The 25,238-nt window shown below is 44.0% G+C and overlaps 1 protein-coding gene across 1 annotated transcript; it reads right to left on the bottom strand.

The window, feature by feature from the left end:
• Window positions 1-3,120: 3,120 nt before the first annotated feature.
• MUS81 (Restriction endonuclease, type II-like superfamily protein) lies at window positions 3,121-23,743 on the bottom strand. The gene is made up of 14 exons (XM_087400419.1): window positions 23,212-23,743; window positions 23,042-23,127; window positions 22,866-22,944; window positions 22,713-22,799; window positions 22,492-22,617; window positions 22,131-22,258; window positions 21,704-22,026; window positions 21,452-21,615; window positions 15,355-15,412; window positions 15,090-15,248; window positions 14,022-14,101; window positions 13,685-13,919; window positions 13,428-13,514; window positions 3,121-3,419 (listed from the first exon to the last, which is right to left on the bottom strand). The coding sequence occupies exons 1-14, from the start codon at window positions 23,643-23,645 to the stop codon at window positions 3,294-3,296; spliced, it is 2,172 nt and encodes a 723-aa protein (XP_087256545.1). The 5' UTR covers window positions 23,646-23,743; the 3' UTR covers window positions 3,121-3,293.
• Between the last annotated feature and the right edge of the window lie 1,495 nt (window positions 23,744-25,238).

The raw sequence follows: 25,238 nt of genomic DNA, 5'->3' as shown, positions 1-25,238 counted from the left end.
ATGTTAAATAGGAAAAATCATGATGATAACGGAAGTGAGAGAGAGAGAGAGAGAGAGAGAGAGAGAGAGAGAGAGAGAGAGAGAGAGGAGTGCACACGATATAGCTGCTTGTACACTAAGTTGTATTGAACATGAACATGAGGATATACATGTGAATCCCTTAGGGTTAAGATTAGAGTTTACTTAGAGATATGGTGCAATTTACACCATCCTCAACACCCCCTCTTAAATTACACTAGGTAAGTAAAGCATGCATCTACAAGACCTTTTCGTGGATTTCGTTTGGTACATATGATAGCATCCAAAATTGAAAAGAAATCAAAGTAGTATGTACATATGTGAGCATAGTAACTTCATAGCAAAAGCATGTACAATGAGTACAACTTATGAACATAACATGGATTTCCCCCTCTTAAGTTGTGGGTCACCCTTCGCCTCAGAGAATGAAACCCATAAGATAGGCCGAAGGGAAAAGAAGGCAACATGCAAAAAGGAAATATGCAAAAAGTAAAGTCTACCTAGATCAAAGATTAATCCATCGAAAGATGACTACGTGAAGAATGGTGTGTATGATTGCGTGCTGAACATGTTAAGGTTGAACATGTTATAAGTCACCGTGGACGAGGTATCCGGATGTGAAGCTAGTTGATGTAGTGATGGAGATGTGATTCGTCGACAGGTTGTGACAAACATGGATGTCACCAACCCAAAAGAACTGATAGCAATGGCAAAGGTATGTTGCAATAGAGTAGTAATCTCTGTCATATGATGTGACGTCGAAGAAGACCACATAGTTGATATGGACAGAGTGATCCAAGGCCTGAAAATATGAAGCCGAAGGTACAAGTATGATACACTATTCTACTAAAGAAGAGGCCCATAAAAGTGACAAGATACGACAACCTGTCAAACCTATATGTTCAACTTTCATGAACTAAGGGTCGTCTAATAAGTGCATGGCTAAACATCCATCAGCATGAGATGTAGCATCTGTCATAGGCTTATCAAGGAGCTGATAGTATAAAGGCCTAAAAGCCTGAAATGTCACTAAAAAAGCATATGGCATCCTTGAGGTATCTGAGGTGCCAAATGTTGATGTAACTCATGACCAATGTATCATCAATTGTGTGATGTGTATAACTCCATGGTAGAGGCGGTCTAGTGCTCTGTGCAAGAGGCTTACCCATGTGCCGACGAGTGTCTACCCATCAGAACACTGTGAAAGAGCTACCACTTAGGAAGCCGCTAAACGATCGAAACCAAGTCATGGTGGAAGAACTACAATATGCTAAGGATCAAGCCTATAAGTAACCGATAACAACTAAGTGTTGAGTGTAGTGAAGAGGCTGTACAAGGCTCATGGATATGTGCAAGGAACTAATGCCAAAAAAGAGTCAATGAAAATGATTGTACATGGGTGGCATATGTACGTGCAAGAAGAATGCAACAATCCTGACTCCGAGGAAGATCTCTGCCAAGTGTCACACTGAAGTGCTGAACTATCGAATGCCAAGGGACTACGCTAGTATCAGTGTGTGAATGTGTACACCGATGATAGAGCTGAATGGACTAACGTCGATGGAAACTACTCACGTAATGTAGCAATGGCTTACTTTGCTTGGTGAAGTTGGATATCCTCTATGGCGATCCTAGTCTATAGCTAGACTACACGTCGAAGCACAAAATGTAGCAAATGAATTTCATCTTGATTCATTTTAAGTGCTGGGTATGCTAGAGTGGATCAAGATGTGATTCTGATGATGAAGATTTAATGATGCTGACCGTGGAAATGTCAGATGTGAAATCTAAGGTGACAAGTGCATAGAGCGCGAGTTGGCAAGCAATTTTCTATTTTGGAGCCTTTAGATCAAAAGATACGATGCTCGGAAGGATAGCCAAATTTTGATCACAAGAGAGGGTAAAAATGATGAGGTGTCACACTGGTGATGTGGCACTTTTGGTCACATGCTATGTGAACTATGAGCTTATAAGGCACTGTGCCTAGGTGGTTACTGGGTGCACGAGCTGTTACAAAGGTGTCCCTGTAAAGAGGCAAGTGTTGCCTACAAGGCACTAATGATGTGGCATTGCCATGTAGCATGCTGACTTGGCATGTCTACGCGGCATGATAATGTGGCAAGGTAAGGTTAGCTACCACATGGCACTTCACTAACTCAACCATAGTCCACATGTAGCTAACCTAACTCAAGCATGGTCCAATACTATCCAAATAGATGGTTAAAGTAACCCAAGTTCATTTGACCCAGGGACAAACGAAATCTTCTCGTGATTCTGTCAACGGAATTAGAAGCAGAGGCGTGAGGAGGCTTCCGTTGAAGGTCGCTGGAGGAGCCGATTGCTCGGGAGATGAATTCTCGCGTTCAAACAAGAACATATCCACCAATATTGCTTTGTCAGATCCTTCCTTTTTGCCGCTCGGAACATCAATCAGATTGATCCCTGTCCTCCGGCATCCTCCTCTCACTCTACAAGGAAAACGGTCGAGGTCGCCATAAGTAGAAAATATTGTCACGCTCCCCTTTTTCAAATTCGGGCAAGAGCTGAGGACAGTGCGTATGTTTGCTGCGACATCCTCAGCGTGAACTTCAAGTGGGACGCTGCAATTCTCGATGTCCCAGAAGATAGCGATGGGACGCGAGAGAATTTTATGCTCCTTGATGGAGCTTCTGTACCCTTGGCCAAGTTTGCGCTTCTTAGCCAAAAACAGGTGCAAAGCGTGCGAAAAGGCTGTGCTTGTTGACTGCACTGTTTGCGTCTCGACCTTCTTGGAATGGACTCGTTGATGAAGGCGGCTATTGGAGTAGGAGCTGAGGTTACTCACCCGTCCTCGTAGAAGCCGTGAATGTCCTGCTTCTGAGTTGAGAAGGACGGTGAGGAACCTTTCCAGAACCACTTGTGCAAAAAACAGAATGAAATCTCTGGAAGAAATAAACGTCAATAGTGAAACGAACATATCTCTATCTCCATAGCTTGGAATGAGGAGCTTTCTGAACTGAATTGAAGATGAAGAAGAGAGGACTTGTGCCTTGACCGAAGCAAGGGCTTACATGCCTTTACGGAACAAGGACTTGCGCTCTCTCTCGTAAATGGTACAGGCAGCACTAAGCACGGTACACCACATAACAGTTTCCAATGCAGTACTGAGAATACCTAAAATGGTCCTTGAATCAACTTGCAAAAAAGACCAGAATTGTACTGTAACAAAAGAATGTTGTAGAATGCTAATTGCACTTGCTTGCTTCCGAACCAGTTCCATTGTCCATACCTACTACTCACTGTGTCTCAGGTGAACAAACAAACTGAAAGACCTTTTTGCTGACAACACTAGTAATCTCTTTGTTCTCATTCAGAATGGGCATGCCTTTTAGGAGCTGTTCTTGGGCTTTTAAATTGCCCTCCTGCAGAACACAAGAAAGGAATGAGCATGTAAACGAGAGGTCATGCAAGAAACACATTTAAATTCTAGTTGAAAATAAAGACTTCATCTCCTACAACCTCATGCCACATGGTCTCTATTTTTTTTTTTTAATCTCCATCATACTTTGTTATTGCTGGTTTTCTGAATCCTATGATAAACAGAGTGCAGCATGAAACAAGGAGAAAACAAAAAACTACATTCCTGTTAAGTGACGTGTTATCAATAATATTTTGTTAAAAGTTACAATACATGAGTAGGGCACTTACCTCTGCAAGGTACTCTTATCAAAACCAAAATGTTCAAACCCTTCTAGATGAGTGTACAGTCCGCTAGAATTCTATGACAGGTTCTTCTAGAAGTTCACATTTGTAAAATAAGAAGGATAGAGATACCCAGATCATTCTAGATCAGAAGCATGTTTAAGTCACATGCAAGGGTTTCTAGCGCATGTACAATCATTATATGTTCACATACAAGGCTTGCCTGTGCCCTCATGTGAGGGGTTTCAGCATATACCTAGATGAATCCAGGAACATTCCCAAACTCATCCTCTAAAAACACAACATAGTGCAGTTTCAATCTCACGAGAGTCACTCATAAAATTGAAAACCATAAACTCCATCACGCATAGTAGGGATTAGCTACTATGCCTGTGCCCTCATGTGAGGGGTTTCAGCATGTCAAGCTTAACTTTGTACACTTCTCTAACAATTCCAAGATATATTATTGCCTTCAATTCGCCCATGTTTCTACATGTAACTGCTGGCTTTTATACATTCCTTATAGCACTTGGTTCCAGATCCAAGGAACAGCCTTGAGGAAACCCCAATTCCTCACAAATAATTTGCATAGCAGTCTGAAAGACGAGTGAGCATGAAAGACAGAAAGCCCTTGCCTGAAATGAAGAATGCTTAAGACTGGCTGAAAGACATCTGAGTTAAGATCCTGTCACAGGCATCCGCAGCCCGTGGCCATGCTTCCTGTTGCAGCCACATCAGCTGCCACACAAGAGGTAGCAGGACAGTGCCACGCAGGCAGGCAAAACAGTCACCACGTCAAAAGCAGCATCCAGACTGCCACATGGCAGTTTAAGACCCAAAGGGCCTATAAAAGGGCAGCCGTTGGCCCTCATTCATCATCCACCTCTCAGAGCTTCTAGCCTCAGCCAGCAGCAGCCTTTGGGATGGCAGGAGAGTCTGCAGCAACCCAGCAGCCCCTTCCATCCCTCCAGTGTCCTCAGCCCGGTACAGTCCGGTACAGCAGTCGCCTATTATCTTTTGTCGTGAGGGTTCTCCTTTTGTACAATACTTGTCCCTTATTCAGCCCTCTAGGCCAGACATTGTTCAATTATTATTTTCCCTCTTTGGAGGCCCACTATATTATCTCCCTCTGATTCTCACTCATTCCACAATTCCACTTGCGTTTTGAGTGCATCATTCTTTCAGTTCAAATAGTAGTGAGCAGAGGAGAGAGTGAGTTAGGCTATCTCCTCGTTACAATGGTATCAGAGCTTCAAATTTTCTTTCCTGAGATAGGGAGGGTCAATTTAGGGACAGGCCCATTGCTTTATGGTACAGACAAGATCCGGAAAGGACACCATGAGTACAAGTGAGAAGTCCAACATAGGCGGGGATGAGGGATCCGCTTCCCAAACCCTATCACCACAGAATCCTGCAAAAGCTCCAATGCATACCATGATGGTCATGGTGCAGACCGTGATGCGGATGCAACAACAACAGTCCGAGAGTTTCTTCAACCGCATGGTTAAGCTCTAAGAAATGCAGGATGATCGTGAGAACACGACAAAGCAGCTTGGAAGGCGAAAGAAGAACATGATAGTGAGGCTCTGGAAGCCAACGAACTCACAGATCAAGAGGCTCAGGAAGCCAAGGAACTTCGAGATCGCGAGTGTCATGTGCACGGATTGTGTCTGACGTGTGCCCTAGGCATACAAGACTGGCTGAGGTAGCCTGGGGAGGCTAGGGGCTAGGCAGGTGATTCTCAAGTTGGGTTGCAAGGGCAAATGGCACGAGTTAGGGTTTCGGCTATTTATAGCCGCCCGAGGTCCAAGTCTATATAAGGGGCCCAAGGGGCTTAGTTTTCAGTAGAGCAAGGTAGAGCAAGTCAGTTCTCCCCTGTTGGTTTGGATCCTGGATTGAGTGTGGACGCACATATGCTCTCTAGATTAGCCCAAGGCCCAGCAGATCAATCCAAGTCTCCTTGAGGGCACCACCTGGTGGTATGGGACACCAGGTTAGATGGGATCATGGTTGGGAGATGTGCCAATTGCCAGCAGCTCAGCCTGTGGCTCGGAGGGGGCATCCCAATCTAGGATGCCATGGTTGGGTGGTGAGCAAGCCTACAGATTCCTTTATGGTTCTATGATTAGTTTCTGGTGTTTGTTTGCAGGTCAGGTCACACAGGAGCACTGGGGTCGTGTCAGTTGGTATCAGAGCCACTCCTGTGGAGCAATTTCTGTAGGAAAGAGGTTTGGATGAAGCTTCTTGGAGGTATGAATCAGCCTTAAGCTGTTTGGAAAGTTTTCCTGCTTTGTATTGTTGAATTTGACGTTAGGGATGAAAGAAAGATTGAGTGGGTTGTGAGGACTTCACGATTAGCGCATGTAGGGCCTGGTAGATGTAGGAAGAAGATTTCGAATAGGGAATTCCGCTTGAAAGGTAGGAGCGGCTGATTAGATAGCAAATCAGATCTAGGAGGCCGTTTTGGTACAGATCCTTGCGATTTGGACGCCTTGGCTATAGTCGTGAGGCTGAAAGCTGTGTAGCTGGTAGGAACGATCATTGAGCCTAGCATTGGCTAGGCTAAGCAAGTAGGCCAGCAAACTTACGTGGGTTGAGTGGAGAAGGTAAGGAGCGAAATACGAAGTTGGAGAACAACGCCTACAAGCTCGACGGGTCTGCTAGCTGTGCTGCATGTTCATTCGCCTGCATCTGGAAATCGATCAAGGTGAGGAAGGAACCTGCATGATGATCGCTGTTCCAGGCTAACGGGTGGCGTAGCAGACGGTCTTGCACTGATGTGTTAGAAAATAGGAGGGAATGAATCACTCAATCCTCCACCCAAGATCTCTCCAACTCTCACACACTCAACTCAGATAGATGATCACAAATGCAACAAACACACACATTCAGAAATATAGACGGAATAGATGGAGAGAGAGAGTATATTCATCCACCGGATGGTGGGCAGAAAATGGCTCCAAGGGAGCAGTACCAGCACCCTCCTATCTCTCACTGCCCCTTGTCCCCTCAAATTGGGGGCTCACAGGTGGGCACAGTGAGAATCTAACACCCCCCCTCAATGTCACAACTGTGGGCCAATCCCCATACGTCTGATGAGGTGCTCCATCTGTTCTCCAGGGAGTGCCTTCGTGAAGAGGTCGGACAAGAAGTTGGCGGTTGGGCAGTACATGAGCTCGATCACGTTGTTGATGATGAGTTCTCGAACAAAGTGGTAATGAACTTCAATGTGCTTGGTCAGCGCATGGTACACTGGATTCTTGGCAATAGCTATGCAACTCTGATTGTCGCACATCAGCACTGTTGCGCTCTCCTGACACACGTCCATGTCCTCCAGAATCCACCTCAACCGCAATGTCTCACAAGCTGCTGTACACGCGGCTCTGTACTCTGCCTCTGTAGATGAAAGGGCCACTGTGGGTTGCTTCTTACTCAACCAAGAGATGGCACCAGATGCAAGTAAGAAGCAATACCCTATTGTTGATCTTCTGGTGTTAGCATCACCCGCCCAATCACTATCACAGAACCCGCCTAGTTCGATGCCTTATATATAGGCGATCCCATAGGTGCAAGTACCCTTTAGATACCTCAATACCCGTAAAACGCAATCCCAATTACTCTTCCTGGGAGAAGCAGAGAACTGGCATAATAGCCCAACTGCATAACAAATATCAGGTCAAGATAAGATCATCAACATAGAGGATGAGTACCAATCGCAACCCCTTCTCAATGAACAAGTAGAGGTTTGCCTCAAAAGGGCTCTGACTTAGCCCTATCTTCTGAAAGAATACATCAATCCTTTGGTACCAAGCTCTGGGGGCTTGTTTCAGTCCGTATAACGCCTTCTTCAACCTGCAGACCTTTAATGGGAACCCTGGATCTTGAAAGCCCAGTGGCTGCTCTACGTATACCTCCTCCTCCAAGGTTCCATTAAGGAATGCGGACTTCACGTCCATTTGAAAAATAGGCCACTGGAATTGGGCAGCAAGGACAATCACTGTCCGGATAGTAACCATGCGAGCTGTGGAAGCAAAAGTTTCATCAAAATCCATGCCTTCAATTTGAGCAAAACCTTTGACCACTAACCTTGCTTTGTACTTATCCAAGCTGTCGTCTGATTTGTATTTAAGTTTGTATACCCACTTAGTGCCGATGACTTTCCGTCGCGAGGGCCTAGCCACTAAGTCCCAAGTATTGTTCTTCAGGATAGCATTCATCTGTGCCTGCATGGCAGCCTGCCAGTCTGGATTGTCCTTCGCCTCCTCGAAGGTCCTTGGCTCTTCAAGCTGAGCCACTAACGCAAAATTCACGGATGGGGTCTTCTGAAGACGTTGGGACCGACGCAATCCAGAACTCCTACTCTCAAGTATTTCGGTGACCCGAGAGTCTTCCAATGTTCTTAGGTACCATTGGGGCAACCTCTTCTGCTTCTCAGTGGGAGGAGGAACTTGAACTGCTTCTGGAACAGCCTGCTCTTCCTCAGTACCTGGTGGAACATCAGCTTCCGACTTTGCCACCTCTTGGATGGTCAACCTGGGGCGGGGTGGCTTAGGGGGTTGAACAATCTCTTTCTCCTCAATCTGAGGCTCCTCCTAGGGTTCAGGTTTCTTTTCCTCAAAGACAACATCCCGACTGATAAGGATCTACTTCTTTACTGGGTCAAAGAGTCAATAGGCCTTGGATTCTTCGCTATACCCAACAAAGATACATTTTTTGCTCCGGGAATCAAGCTTGGTCCTGTCTTCCTTGTGCACATGCACCCATGTGTTAAAACCAAAAATGCGAAGATGAGTGATAGAGGGCTTCTTGCCATAAAATGCCTCATATGGAGTCTTGTCCTTGACGGCCTTCGTCTTGGTCCTGTTGAGAATGTGTACGGCTGTATTGATAGCTTCACTTCAATAAGCTTTAGAAAGGTTCCTCCCTCGGAGCATAGCAAGTCCTATCTCCGTGGTGGTTCTATGCTTCCTCTCGACTACCCCGTTTTGCTGAGAAGTATGTGCTGTGGTGAGTTGTCGCTTGATCCCATGCTTGCGACAAAATGTGTTGAACTCATTTGAGGCCTGACCACAACACCTAGTGATCATACCTACGAGGTACAGCTTCCAACTGGGAAGCAGTTTTAGGATCGCAAGGTGGATCGACTTCCAATCCGGATTCAAGCCTACGATGACGTTTTACAGTGCTACGTTATGACTTACTATTGGGCATCGAATGGTTTAAAACCATGATGTCCAATTTGGATAAAAATCTCATACTCTTTCTCTTTTGCACCAGGACACCTAGATTACCATACAATGTGATGACATTCATCCCTCAAAGGGACTTCTTGTAAATGCAATTCAAGTACATAATATGATACAAACTACTTCTTATGATGTGTTTCAGTGTGTTTTGATTCACCTTCTTCATTTGTTGCATATGTTTCTTCTTCAAATGAATTAAGTGTGCTAGAACATATGGAACTAAAGAAGTTGTTAGCTGAATTCAAAGATGTATTTCTCGAACAACTGCCGGCAGGTTTACCTCCAGAGGGCAATTGACCATCGCATAGATTTGGTCCCAGACGCTCAGCTTGTAAGTATACCTCCTTATAGGATGAGTCAGTTTGAGAAGGATGAGTTAGCTCAGCAACTTCAAGAGTATTTGAAGTTGGGGTATATACGCCCAAGTAAATCACCCTGGGGTGCTCCCATTCTTCTGAGAAAGAAAGATGGGTCTTGGAGAATGTGTGTGGATTATAAAAGATTAAATAAAGTAACAATCAAGAATAGGTATCCTCTCCCTCGTGCTAATGACTTGATAGACAAATTAGCAAGAGCAAAGTACTTCACTAAATTTGATTTGCATACTGGTTATCACCGGATACGTATTTATGTGAAGCATGTTGAAAGGACAGCCTTTCGGACTAGATATGGCCATTACGAGTTTCTCGTACTACCTGTTGGCTTAACCAATGCTCCCGCAACCTTCCAACAAATGATGAATGACTTGTTCCGAGATTACTTCGGCAAGTTTGTGGTTGTGTTCTTGCATGACATCTTAGTTTACAGCAAGACTCTTGAGGACCATATTAGTCACCTCAAGATTGTCTTACTTTTGTTAAGACAGAATCAGTTGTATGCTAAGATCAGTAAATGTGACTTCCTTATGAAGGAGATCATTTACTTAGGGCAGCAGATCTCTAGGGAAGGGCTTAGCATTGATGAAGATCGAATTCAGAAGGTTTTGAGTTGGCCTATTCTTGAGACAGTCAAGCAACTTCGTTTTCTTTCTTAGGATTCATTGTCTTCTTACGAAAATCAGTTCGTGATTATTCTAAAATCACGGTCCCCTTGACCAACATATTGAAGGGTCGTGGACGTAAGTCTACTCAGCCTATTACTTGGAATGACGAATTGAACCAAGCTTTTGATATTTTGAAAAATTATATCAAGAGTGCGCCTGTTCTTGCACTGCCCGATCGTACCCGGCCTTATGTCTTAGAGGCTGATGCGAGTGATTATGCGATTGGGGCAGCATTATTCCAAGAGGGCCGACCTGTAGCTTTTGAGAGTAAGAAGCTAGATGACACGCAATATCGTTGGCTTACCATGGAGAAGGAACTTTATGCAGTGGTCTATGCTCTCAAAGTTTGGAGACATTATCTCTATGGTTCCAGATTTGTCGTGTTGACTGATCATCAGTCAATACGATATGTGTGCGAAGAGGATGATTTGAGGGGTAGGAAGGCTAGATGGACTGAGTTGATGCACGATTTTGATTTTGAGATTCGGTATAGGAAAGGTTCCTTGAATAGTGTTGCAGATGCCTTAAGTCGAATTAAAATGGTGAATAGTTTATCGTTTACCAACATTTCCTCTAACCTATTTCAATCCTTGAGAGGGCTTTGCGCGACTGATAGTCATTTCAGTCAGTATTGGTAGAAGGTCCAGGATGGGAGCTCAATGATTGACCAAGACTCAAGGATGATGCCACCTATTGTACAGGCAACCGGAGGTCACTGGATGATTTGGAATGGCTTGCTGTTCCGTAATGATAAAATTTGTGTACCCAATGTGTTGGATCTTCGATCCAAGATTCTTCGGGAGTGTCATGATGCACTTAGTGTAGGACATCCTGGAGTACACAGGACTCTGGCTCTTATGAAGCATATCTTTATTGGCCTAAGATGCGTGCATTTATTGAAAACTATGTGGTAGGTTGCCAGGTCTGTAAGGTTACTAAGGTAGAACGCCTTAGAAGCGCGGGGTTATTACAGCCATTACAAATCCCGAGTAATAAATGGGAAAGTATTTCCATGAATTTTATTACCGGTTTGCCTAGAACGCGCAAGGATCATGACTCCATTTGGGTCATAGTGGACCGTCTGACAAAAATGGCTAGATTCTTACCTACTAGATCAACCATATCAGCTATTCAATTGGCTCACGAGTTTGTGGACCACTTGTTTAAGTTATATGGTTTGCCTTCTGACATAGTCAACGACAAGGACTCGAAGTTTACAAGCAATTTCTGACCAACATGGGAGCACTAACTTGCTCTGCCCTGCTCTACTGAAAACTGAGCCCCCTGGGCCCCTTATATAGACTTGGGCCCTGGGTGGCTATAAATAGCCGAACGTCAGACACAATCCGTGCACATGACATACTTCCCCTCCGCTAAGAACTCACTCTTGAGTTCGCTAAAAAACCTGGGAATGTCCTCCGGAGGTTCGGTAATGTCTCCCATGTTGCATCCTCCTCAACATGATCCTTCCACTTGATCTTATATTCCGTGATAGTTCGATTACAAAGCTGTCTTTCACGAAATTCAAGAATACTCTCACGCTCATGTGGAATAAAAGTCAAATCTGTAACTTCTACTATTTCTTGAGGAGAAACAAGCTGATCATCTGCACCCAGTAACTCTTTCAGTCTACTGACATGAAACACTGGATGCACTTTAGCATCAGGAGGCAATTCTAGTTTATATGCAACTGGTCCAATTCTTTTAATAACTTTGAACGGACCACAATATCTAGGGGATAACTTCGGAACTAACCCAGTACTGAGGCTCTTGGACTCCTTGGGAATACGCAAATATACCATCGTTCCTTCAGAGAACTATCTGGGTGAACCATGTAAAATAGCATAAAATCTGTCTCGATCTTAGGCACTTCTAATAGACTCCTTGCCAAACGCAACATTTCTTGCATGTCCTACAAGAATGTCTTTACAGCATCATTTTAAATTCCCTTGAATCCAACCATAACTGGTGACTTAGGTTGAAACCCGTACATAAGCATAAAAGGACTGTAACCAGTACTCGAATGCTTTGCACTATTATAAGCAAATTCGATCATGGGAAGATAATCTTCCGTGAAGACTGTCTCTTAGAAACATATGCCCGAAGCATATCTTCAACCAATTGGTTGATCTTCTCTGTACTGCCATCAAATTGTGCATGATCTAAGGAACTCATACTTAGAGTAGTTTCCAACTTCTCAAAAACAAGTGTCCTCTTGGATTGAGTGTGGACGCACACCTGCTCTCTAGATTAGCCCAAGGCCCAGCAAATCGATCCAAGGCTCCTTGAGGGCGCCACCTGGTGGTATGTGACACCAGGTTGGATGGGATCATGGTTGGGAGATGTGCCACTTGCCAGCAGCTCAGCCTGTGGCTCGGAGGGGGCATCCCAGTCTAGGATGCCATGGTTGGGTGGTGAGCAAGCCTGCAAATTCCTTTATGGTTCTATGATTAGTTTCTGGTGTTTGTTTGCAGGTCAGGTCACACAGGAGCACTAGGGTTGTGTCAGCGAGGCTCAGGAGGCCAGGGAGCTCAGAGAGCATACCGCTCAAGAGGAGAAAGAAGAATGGGAGCATAGTGCTTGGGAGAAGAAGGAAAAACGGGACTAGCAACTCCTCATTTCTCTAGTCCAACACATGGGGAGGAAAGGGAGAGAGTCCAACTGCCCGTCAAAAATTATTTTCCTGGCAAGCTCAACTTCACTCGGTACAACGGTAAGCAAGAACCTTTAGTACTGGCTTCGTGGCTCAACCTGTTTGAAAGTTACTTTTCAGCTGTGCCTACAAACAACAACGAACGATGCATCCTAGCATCCATACACTTCACAAGCGAGGCGGTCACCTAGTGGCTCAAGTGGTAGAAGGACCACTATGATGCAGACGAGGAGGCACCTCTTTACAGAGGGATGGAATTTGTGAAAGACATCCAATCACGGTTCCTGCCACCCCAATACCTGGACAGGCTTTAGAGTCAGTTCTACAAGCTACAACATGGGGGCACCAAGACTGATGATTTTATTACTAAAACCTTCCCTTCACAGGGCAGGCCAAAAACTTACCATACAATGATTTATGGCCTGCCCAAGAGGCATCATTCCCCCAAAAAAACCCTGCACTTCACTGACTAATATTGATACAGTAGCTGTGAGCAGCACAATACAGTATTATGCCCAATATACAGCAATAATACGAGATTTTGTGTAAACTGAAAGCATGAAGGCGGCTCTGCTTCACATTTAAGAGACGCCATACTCCAAAAGGGTCGAGTGGCGATCAATCAATTTTGACCATTACCACATGATAGTGCAGCATATCACAGCACATACAAGGGATGAGACCACCAGATTCAGCTGTTCTAGTTAAAATTGCCATGAAAGCATGCCTATACATGACATCTTAAACAGAACAGAGAATATATAAGTTTTGACAAAGACAAGCTCACAAGTCTGGAGTACGCCAACAGTAGTGACAGAGGTGTTGGATACTTCTCCAAAATAGAAAGTGCAATATTTTCTGTTACATGCTTTACCTGCAACCACATTTCCACAACTGATCAAAAATGGGAGCCAGCCTGTTGTCAGATGGCATCCGCTATCTTACATTCACTTAAGTAAAAAAAGATTTGAAAACAGGATCTAATTATAAGATAGCCTGCACCATGCCTAGATATGATTGCATATGTCTTGTCATGATTCTCACCTGCATCAACATCACTCCAAAAACATCACTGACTTTTTCTTTCTCAAGACTCTTGCAATAGTCCAGAAACTGCTGATACGTCATGCACGGGACTTGTTTGGCCTTTTGGCAACTGCTTATCTCGTTGTAATAGAGAGAGATTGCATGAGTTAACTGACCATACTTCCTCATAGTGTCCACAATATCACGAGTCCTTTGAACATCAAACCCTTCGGCAATTTCAGTAGTGAAACACCTGTATTCGACATCCTGATATGAGTCCATTGATAGCCTTGCTAGCTTACTTAGACAAGCAAAAATAATCAGTTGCAATTTTTGACCAAACAAGGAGCTGTACGCTGTCTTTATGCTTTCTGCAGAATCCATGACATTTGGATCCCCTTCAACCACATATATCAATTTCCGCAAACCACATCTCTGCATGAGTCAGAATGAAAGCATAAAGTCAAATATACGAGAAGGTCAACCATGAAAATGTCAACCACTTATTGGCACCATAATGCAATACTTTTATTTCAAGAACTCCAAAAATATATTTGCGAAGCACCCTTCGTTATTTAATGCAATTTAAGAGAAAGTGTTGATGTGAATTGCACTATCTTCAAGGACCTAAAGGGTATACGGGATTAAACCTAGCCTAATGGGTATGGCCTACATACATACATATAAATATTGCACACGCACGCGCGCACACTTTTTCCACGCACATGCACACACAATTTTGTGGATGATTGCAAGAAGACAAAAGATTAGTCAGACAAACTTATTGAGGACTACTTGGGGGAGGAATAAATACTCACAGCCCTTGGTGATGAACAAACCACCTATCAAGTCAGGGTGCTTCAAAAGAAGCCATTTCCCAATTGAGGATTACCCACTTTGTATGGAAGTTGTTACAGTAACCATTAAAGCATGAAACAAATGCACAACGATAGATGTGTGATGTTTATTTCCCGTCCATAAAAATACGAGTAATATGGGATGACCTACTTACATGCCATGTGGAAATCACATTTCTCTCTGTCCACACTAGTAGCGTCAGAAAACCCGTAAAACATTCATCTCAAAAACACCCTTGGTTTTCTCTATATCATCTATTACTCACAGGTTAACCAAATAACAAGAGAATCTCATCACAGCAGACAACATTTTTGTTTGCATTGTCAGTCTTGATATCGACCAAAAAAGCAGTACATTCATACATGATAAGTAAAACAGATCAAGCTGAAAATTTAGAGGCCAATTCAGCAATTGGCTACTTTCAATCATGTTGCCAAGCGAGCAAAATTTCCCATCAGCCCAAAAATAATCATTCTTGGTGATCTCACAGCAGGATACTAAAAAGAAAACAATAATGCTTATCACAACAAGAATGCAAGGAGGCAAGTGCGGTTTAAAAACATACCAGAAGGCACAGCTTTTGTTGCTTATATCGAGTGTCTCTTATCGAGTGTAACAAATCGCTGACCTGCTTCCTCTCAACTATGAAATCCAGTACATACTCTTCTTGACTCTTCCTATGCCTTGCTAGCCAAAGTGTATCTCCTATTGGAAGGTGCCGAACCTGACAAGCACATTGATAGGACAAATTGCTTTCAACCAAAGCCATAGAAAAAAGTCAATCCAAATGTACTTTAACAATACAGCCAATACAACTCAATGGCACCTACCTCAACTTGAATTTGAAATTGGGCTTTTAATTGGTCAGCAAATTTGTCACGTGCATGCCTGTACATCAAAATATCATTATAAAACAGCCACAAAACCTCAGTACAAGCCAGCAACATATTACATTTGTCCCTTGCAAAGATCACTAAATCATCTTTATATAGCCATAAGGAGAGGACAGACATTACCAGCAATTTGGACAACTCCGTTGTTAGAACATTGGAAATGACTTGCAATGCTCTAAGGTCACAAATACCCCCTAGGTCCCTTTTAGGGATGTCACCAAAGTGTTAATGGTGACCAGCAACCTATATAGGCAAGTAGCCCTAGACCAGCGTACCTGGTAAATCAGAGATGTTTGAATCGCTGACATGGTATCAAAGCTGACCCATAATTGTGTGGCATGGGTGCTCTCCTATGCTTGCCATGTGGTGGCGGTAGATCCAACAAACTGTAGAGAGGAGAAGGGTGCCATGAACCACAACACATGCAATGGAAAGCCTGCAGCTAGATAAGAGACAGCTGAGCAACAATAGCTGGCAACAAGCACACAATAAACCAAGGGGTAGGTTAGACCAGCAAAGTAGTAGGTCCACATGCGCTTGGCATGTGGCAATGGACAGGCAAAGAAGATGCAACAAGAGAAGTTGTAGCCCCAACATAGCACACAAGAACGGCATAGTCATGCATGCATGGTTGAAGCATGCATGCTCGGGGGCCTAGCTTCCCCCGCACAAATGGTAACACTTCACACCTCAAGAATTAAGGAGAGAAATCTACACGCCCCCAAAAAAGGGAGGGGAATCTACCCATTGGTGGAATTTACCCCCATAAAAGGGAGGGAAATCTACACATTGGTGGAATCTACCCACTTAGAACCCACAAGACTTGCAAGCCCCTATGGCTAGCTACGCTCAAGGGCGGGAGGGGGGGCGGGGGGGGGGGGGGGAGAAATTTGGAAATCACTTGCAAGCCACTGAGGCTAGCTGCGTGCACAAAGGAGAAGGGTGTCATGACAAGAGAAAACACTAATCTGTGATTAGTAGACATTAAAACATTATTATTATGTTATACGCCAATGGTGTAACATGTATTTGTATTTATGATGGACACCGACCGATTTGTTATGGCGGTGGATCATCTGAGTAGATAGGACTAGTCGAGCTGGAGCCACACCTTCAGACGGCATCGAATTTGGACATGTGATACTTATTCTATTAATAAAAATGTGCACACACGTGTCTAGGTCCTAGGGGCAATAGGAAGGGAAGGGTGCATTAAGGTGCATTGAATGGTAGATGCATGGGTCATAGGCTAAGAGTAGGTGTAAATGGGAAGATGGAACTTGAGTGATCTCAAGGGACATTAATGAAAGGGTATCACCCTTTCATTGTGAATCTCACGTTGCATTCTCTCTACCACATTGCATTCATACGTCATCTCTCTCCCACCTTGCATGTAGGTCGAAATAGAAACAAGTACTCTCACGAGGGCGCTCTTCCCCATTGGAGGGCCAATCGGCATTCAAATTCTGCATGCATTGCACACATGTGCATTCTCGAAAAGTGTGGATTTTCACATTTGGTATCAGAGTGGTGACGATCCACGAGCGGGACGAGAAGAGGGCGACAGTTGCGGATGACGGAAGTTGCAAGAGAAGTTGCGGAAGAGAATCACGACCGACCGATCTCCGAGGTTCTGAGACAAGGGATTTTTCTGAAAATTTCTGATCTTGAATGGTAACGGGGTGTCCTCACGAGGTGAATCCCCCCCCCACCCCCCACCCCCCATGTGAATGTACCCTTAAAAGCCTTAAACCATGAGGAAAAGGGATCCCCCGTTCTCCCCAACGGAAAGTCAGATCGGAATAAGATTTTAAGGGGGTGATCCACCCATCAAGTACCCCCTATACCGGTATCTAGAGCTCCAATCCGCTCAAAACAAGTAGCCCAAACGGAGCGTACCAGTTTACAGCAGAAATACAAGAAGAAAAGCTTGAAAGAGAAGGGAAAGGAGGTCATTTTAAGTGTCTTCTCAACACAACACTTGACTTTTGCTGTAAAATAAACCTCTTTTTTTTTTTAATTACAGCAAGACATTTTCTCTCTTGTATTACTAAAAGGAAAAAATGGAAGGGGAAGGGACATATAACAATGAACTTATTCCTTTTCCTCCATTACCCCAAGGAGAGAGAGAAAGAACACCTTCACCCCCTCTTGAAGAGAATGGATTAGGTGAGAGTTATACACATCTTGAGTATGATAACCCACAAATAGATTTACAACACTCTCTCCTTCAAGAACCTCTTGATAGGGAGTTCTCGTTTCGTAATGAAAGAAGAAATGAGACCAACCGAGAACAAGGTGATGAGTTCACACCTTCAACTCAAAGCCTAGTACACATGGATCATAATCCAAGTGCAAGAGAAAGAGAGGAGACTCCTGTTGATAAGCTGATTTTCCAGCTTAGCAATATGATTGAGCAGTCCATTATGACAAGATTAGGGACTAAGAGGACTTTAAACTTCCGGGATGAAGAGTTGAGTACCCCTTCTAAGACGTCCAAATTCCAACCGCGAGAGAGAATTGAGTTCCCAAAATATGATGGGGCAAGGGAGGCTGACAAAATCCTCAATTGGATTCGTCATTTTGAGCTATAGTTTGCCCATCAAGACAAGACCGAGCAAGAGAAGCTTGCTCTTGCCACATTGCATCTGCAGAAGGATGCTCTAATGTGGTGGTCCTTGTCACAAACAGGAAAAGAGCCTATTCATGAATGGGCTAAGTTCGTGGAGCAACTAAAAGCCACTTTCAAGCCACCGAGGCATGAAGAGAACCTAACTTTTCATTGGGAGAGGTTTAGGCAGTTCGATAATGAGAGTAATGCAGATTTTGGAAACTCTCTCTAGAGTTACCCGAAAAGAGTGAGGAAGATAGGAGAAAGAAGTATTTAGCAGCCTTAAGCCCAAAAGTAAGGTACGAGGTTGAAATGTTTAACCCGACCACGCTTAAGGACCTCACTAAGCTGGCTGAAATAGCCGAGAGGAAATTGAATCCGCGTAAACCCTTCAACAAAGGAATGAGAAAGCTATTGTACAAAATGTTAACAGCCAATCACGTCTTGCATGGATACCATTTCCTTCCATGACTAACGATGAGAAGAAAAAGCTAATTAAGGAGGGAAAATGTTTCGGATGTAAGAAACATAAGCCAAGGCATCCATGGCATAAATGTCCTACTCTATTAGCCAAAATTGTCAAAACCAATTCTGTAAAAGGGAAAGGTAAAGCATCCAAGCAAGAGGGTGAGGCTTCTACCTCCTCATCCCAAGACTCTACGATGAACATAGAACCAAGAGTAAATGCTATCCATTCAGCCAACACTAGTGTATGGATGTGTGAACTGAATAAAGAGTAGGCATATTCATTGTAGAGTATGGACAGAGAATAAATATTTTTCTCCTCCGTGTAGAGCGTCTGATAAGATAAATAGGGCTGAAATAGAAGAGTTGGAAAAAGAGATCGAAGGTCTATAGTTTCTATAGACTAAGTAGCTCTCCATCGCAAAATCATCCATAGCCAAGGTCTACCTAGTTCAATGAAAACATTTGGATGAGAGAATCGTTTTAATACTGACCAATTTGTTGAGAATGTGTTTAAGCTTATTGAGCAGGTTACTGTAAAGAGATTTCAGCAGCTAAGTATTCAAGAGGATTCTGAGCATGAAGAGATACTGAAGAGGCACTGCAGTGGTACTTCTGCATTTTAAATATTTAGCATCAAGAGAAACCAGAACTTGAAGATGAGATTAAGGTTCGGATTCAGAAGAGATCGTGTGCTACCAAGAGAAGATTATTTGCAGATTATGAAGAGGAGATGCAAATGCAGAAGTAAAAGAGAAGCGTACGCAAGAGAAAGAAACAAGAGAGGATCCAAAAGAGGACTTCTGCCCATTCAAGCAGGAGGGAGTGTCATGACAAGAGAAATCACTAATCTATGATTAGTAGACATTAAAACATTATTATTATGTTATACGCCAATGGTGTAACATGTATTTGTATTTATGATGGACACCGACCGATTTGTTATGGCGGTGGATCATTTGAGTAGATAGGACTAGTCGAGCTGGAGCCACAGCTTCAGACGGCATCGGATTTGGACATGTGATACTTATTCTATTAATAAAAATGTGCACACACGTGTCTAGGTCCTAGGGGCAATAGGAAGGGAAGGGTGCATTAAGGTGCATTGAATGGTAGATGCATGGGTCATAGGCTAAGGGTAGGTGTAAATGGGAAGATGGAACTTGAGTGATCTCAAGGAACATTAATGAAAGGGTATCACCCTTTCATTGTGAATCTCACATTGCATTCTCTCTACCACATTGCATTCATCCGTCATCTCTCTCCCACCTGCATGCATTGCACACATTTGCATTCTCGAAAAGTGTGGATTTTCACAAAGGGACTTATTGTGGATGATACAATGGAAGGCCATGTCAGGCCTACAGCTCTCTAAGGTCACAAATACACCCTTGGAACCTTTTAGGGATGCGACCAGAGCTTCAATAGCTATACAGGTCCTAAAGCAACATACGTGGCAAATTAAGATGTTGATATCTCCAGCATTCGATGAGTAAGATCATCCATTCTTTGAATTCATCCAAGAATACGACATATAACTAGAGAGCCATTTTTGTGTCCAACGCCATCGCTTATAACTATTTTCTTCTCCAAGGCTACATTCATAGTTCAATCAAAACTTCTTCATACAACCAAGTTGTAGCTCCCCTTAGTTCTTGGGGTATTTTCAATTTTGTTACCCTGGGCACCTCCAATTGTGAGACTGAGTACAGGACAGCTTTCACAACTACGGTTGAATGTGTTTGGCTCAGAACATTATTTGCTAATTTTGGTTTGGGAAAGCGCACTACCATTTCCATGAACGGTTAGAGCGCATTGGCAGTTGCAAGGAACCCAGTGCTCCATGCTCTCACTAAGCACATTGAGGTGCACTATCACTATATCAGGAAGACTCTACGCATGGGAGATCAGCATGGTCTGCTGTGGCAGATTTATTCAAGGTCGTCTTTCCTCATGAAAAGTTCAAAGCTTTTTGAAAGCTTATGATCCTTGCATATTCAGGGACTCCAAGGGGGATTTGTAGACTTATTACGTGGTGCTAGAGAACTGGCGCTAGTAACCTAGAGCACTTTTTCCCTCTCTAGGAGGTTTCCCCCCAATGCACGTGTAACACACCCTTAAGGGGTGTGTATGTGTGAATGTACCCCAAAGGTACACCCTACTTGTGGTACATTGTACTCATTTTTTAATGTCCATGTGATATATTCACTATCTTGTTCCTTGCTCCTCATATCTCTATCTCAAAGTGCTAGTGAGCCAGGATTAGTAGTCTAGGGCACTTTTTCCCTCACTAGGAGGTTTTTCCGCCAATGCATGTGAACACACCCTTGATTCCTTGCTCTGCATGTGCACCCATTTCTCCATCTCCTACATGATCTCCTAGGCTTCATGCTAGATGTGTGACCTTGTGGTTAGCAGTTGAGTTGTAAATAAATTGTAATTGTTTCACCAGGCCAAGGAAAGGCATGCTCAAAAGATGAACTCCACAACTCCACGGGTCCCTGAATCATGAAAGGCTTGAGGAAGCCCTTGATATATTCACGCATGCATTTACTTGGTTTCTCTTTTGAGACTGTTGTTGCCAAACGATAAGGTTTTTAAGCTACCAAATGCACCACTCCTCTACCTGTGATGACAATATTTGTAGGTGTGTATCTTTAGGCTCTTAAAACCATCTTAAGTAACTGCAGCATAGTGTCACATCGATCACATATGCAAGGATGCTAGCCATACCATAACATAATATGAGAAGTGTAGCACTGCAGATTCATGATATCTATCAAGGAGACATTCAGCACAATGTGGAAATAAGGCATGCAGAACCCAAGCAGTATAATTCTACATGGACAAGCTGAAAAAGATTGTAAAAATCTTCATCGTAAGGCAAAGGAGTTCCACCAGTTTCAATCCCTTACTTTGCCATTTAGCAACAATGATGGTAGCTAACAGTAACCTTACCCTTTTCCAATATTCATATAGCGTTCACGATCGTCCAAAACTATGATTACATCATACGCATCAGCGAACCTGTCACCTGCATTCAATGGTGGTAGATGTAACCATGCTGACTTGAGGTCTGTGTCAGTGCCAGTCCTAGTTGGGGACCAGATGGGATCCTGCATCTACGTCACAAAATAAGCAGTCTGTTCAGAGATACACTCAAGCTCAGTCTCAACCTCAGCCTATGTTTGAAAACTGGCTATTGCAAACCTTGGAGGCATATTCCTCAGAGCTTGTAAGCCTGTCAAAATGTCCTGCTTCTTCGCTATCTGAGGAAACATCTGCAATATCCTGTATGTGGAGGGACTTGCAGGAATGTAATACTGAAGAAACCCTGACATTAACCTGCTTGAGACCTTCAACAGCAAGGAAGTTCAGGACACTTGCACTGTGATTTGCAGAAGTGGCGTAAGTTCCATTCTGGATGTCAAACCCCTTAGCAGAAAGGTCTTCATAAGAGCACGTCTTCATTCCCTCACTTTGGGGGCAAGGTTTTGCAGCATCTATCAAAGTGCCCAATCTCCACAAACATTCTGAAGAACACATGACGTTGACCTGGTTGAGATGAATTTGACAACGCATGTATTGTGCTTTGTAAAAGTGGCACCAGTTCCTACAGGGATGCCAACGCCCTTACCAGAAGGCTCTTCATAAGAGGTCTTCTTTATTCCCTCAGTTGGGCCAGGTTTTGCAGTATCTGTCAAAGTGCCCGATCTTTGTAAACATTCTTCTGCTGTTGATTTCCCTTCTTCCGTCAGCATGTACCTGAGAATAAGAAAGATATATTTTACATTCTCTGTAAAGAGCTTACATCGATCACACAAGCAAATGCATTCCTCCAAACATCGCAATGTAGTGTTCTCTGCGACTAACATTTAAGAGCTCCACCTCCAGAGAACAGATGACAAAATTTCTCATGAAGGAAAAGGCTGTGGGGGGACTTGTTGAACCATAAATTTCTAGAAGAATATTACTAACAATGTCATTACATCACTTACTTTGCAGGACAACTTGACCTGACAACTAGCCCCTTGGTTAGAAGTGTCTTCATCGAGTTCCACCCAGAGTACCAATCTTTTGTGGAACGCCCGAATTGTCCAGACGATCCGGAACACCTGCTCGGCCTGACCAGAGTTCACAAATGTCAGGATGTAGCAGCGCACTTACCTCCTCCTTTTTGCATAGAAATCAGATACCGCTATACATACGAGGCACTCACTGGATCGGCATCCTTGAAAGCCCACTGGCATCGGCTGCATCTATGAGCTCTTGTTTCTTCATGAATTCGTGGCCTTCCTTCAAAGCTCTATGCATGATAGATGCGTGAATTCCAAGGAGAAATCATGATAAATACAGAACGATTGAAACGTACCTATACAATGTGAGAAGAATTGCGTATGGAGCTGAGCTTTTCTGAGGAATGTAGCGTTTCTTCGCCTTGCCCTTCGTAGCTGCATGACAAAAAACGAATCACTTAGCCGGTTCAAAAGTAGTTCACAGGACACAACGATGAAAAGCCCTGCAAAGTCACTAGATACTTGCCTTCGCGCGCGTCATCGCTTGGCTCGCAATCAGCGGAATTTTTCTCCGGAAAGAAACCTTTCAACAGCTTGAGCATCCAATTACCTATACCACTACGGATTGAGCAGCTCCACCAAAATCAGGAACACGTTGATGATCGAAAAATGGCATTGAGGAGATCAAGCAAAGACACTCACTGGACTTTACTGGCGTCACGCAGGCTGCAGATGGGATGCTTCCAATCACAGACATTCCTGTGAGCCTTTGTGAGGGTAGTATCGAGCTTCTCCTTGTAGCCATCTTTGGCAACGATAGCATCGCGCTTCTCCAAGATGTAGAAGGCAAGGGGCTCGTTTTCCGGGCAAGCAACAGGTCGAGTTGCAATGGCAGGAAGCTGGGGATCCAAGGAAGGATCCCAATCGAGGGAGCTGAAGGGCTGCGTGGCCATATCTGGGGGCTTGCAGAACAAGGAAAGTCTTACAAAAGGATGCTGTTCTCCTGCATCGCCATAGCTGGGGCGGGACGTGCAACTATCGATGGATTGTGCTCCTCTGCATCGCCATAGCGGAGAGCTTGCAACTATCGATGGATTCGGCTCCTCTGCGTCGCCATAGCTGAGGACTTGCAACATCGATGGATTGTGCTCCTGTGCATCGCCATGGCTGAGGACTTGAAGCTATCATGCATCGCCATAGCTTTGCCCTAGACAGATAATGCTGCTGGCCATCGCCATAGCCAATAGCAATAGCACGAAAATGCTCATGAGGAGGGAAGGATTCAAACATTCGAATAAATCCCAATGGCTCAAGAAAACGTTTTTTTTTTTTTTTTGCCTGCCTTGGTGGGGGAGCCTTAGCACATCGACTTTGTTTCCCGAAAGCAGAAAATATGAATATTATGAATTTTTTACGGTAGGCAGCCTAGAGGCATGTTTTGGATCTTTGAGTCCTCCTAGAGGCATGTGTCACAATTAGAGACTTGGATTTTAAAAAGATCCAACGGTGTAACATTGTTTTATGCAAAATTAGAGGTGCTAGCTTTCTTGGGCTAAAGCATCAAGCTTTAAAAATCAAAAGCTAATGCAATTAGGAGCACTTCAACTCTTAGGTGTTAGCTTGGATTTCTCCAAGAATGTTGCTTCTGTTGTGGAGCCATCGTAGCTTCATCGTCACAAAATGCTCTCCCTATAACTACGCAAGGGAAGATTTGAGTCATTCCCATATGTTGGACCTTCAATTTCGCTGTGAGTGTAGGAGGTTCTAAGAGAACTCGTCCCATGAAGTAAATACACAATCCGTGCTATTGAGAATCATATAACAAGGTGAGGATTGTGGCCTAATTGAGATCTTTGCGGAGGCTCGAAGAAGAAGACTGAATATTAGAGTCATCGCAGAGAGCACGAAGGGCATCAATCGAGAAAGGCGATGTTGGGAAACTAAAGCGATCCGATTTCAAGACTTTATTCGGGATAGGCAACTAGACCTTTTCCTGCAAGAGTCTAGAGAGGAAGCTTGGAAACTAAAGATAACCTCTTGACGTAGCTGGGAGACAGGAAGAGACTACTACGGAGGAAGCTCTTGAGGACGTAGGCAAGCAAGGACGAGCTTGAGGCCCTGAGATAGAGACTACTGAAGAGGCAGAATTGTAGGAGATGGCTGAAGGCCAGAATTGTCGAGGAGAGGCGACCGACGGAACTCGACATACGGGACAACGTGCAAGGCTCTGAAGGCAAGGGAAGACGAACAGCAACACGAGGGCTGGAGGAGAGAGAAAGGGAGAGCAAGGTTGAATGGGAGAACATGGACAAAAGGGGGAAGCATGGACGAAAGGGGGAGGCAAGGTTGACAGCAGCGAGTTGCTCATGACCTTCCTCCTTCAGAATGTGCTCTTTTAGATGTACTTAGTGGCTTTGCGAATCAACTTCTTTCAGCAAGCGTCAGGCATCGATGCCATGGTCTACTACAACCCAGTGGTCTTCCAAAAGGCAGGGGTGACAAGTAAGATAGCGATGCTGGGAGCAACAACACGGGTGAGAGTGGTGAATTGGCCTTCGTCTTCATGGCGACGTTCTTGTTGGATCGCACGAGCAAGAAAAAGCTACTACTCATGAGCGCTACGGGAATAGTGGCATGTCTGATAACTATAGCGACGCCTTTCATCAAGTTGGGACTGAACTCAGCAGAGGGCGATTCAATGCTATCCGTAGGAGCCAAATTGTGTCACA

The sequence above is a fragment of the Dipteris shenzhenensis genome, chromosome 29 (assembly GCF_047967505.1).
Source record: "Dipteris shenzhenensis isolate YYH24624 ecotype China chromosome 29, Dip_SZ_1.0, whole genome shotgun sequence".
Classification (NCBI taxonomy): domain Eukaryota; kingdom Viridiplantae; phylum Streptophyta; class Polypodiopsida; order Gleicheniales; family Dipteridaceae; genus Dipteris; species Dipteris shenzhenensis.
Note: the sequence above shows the minus strand (reverse complement) of the source record. Positions and strands in the feature narration are given on the sequence as shown.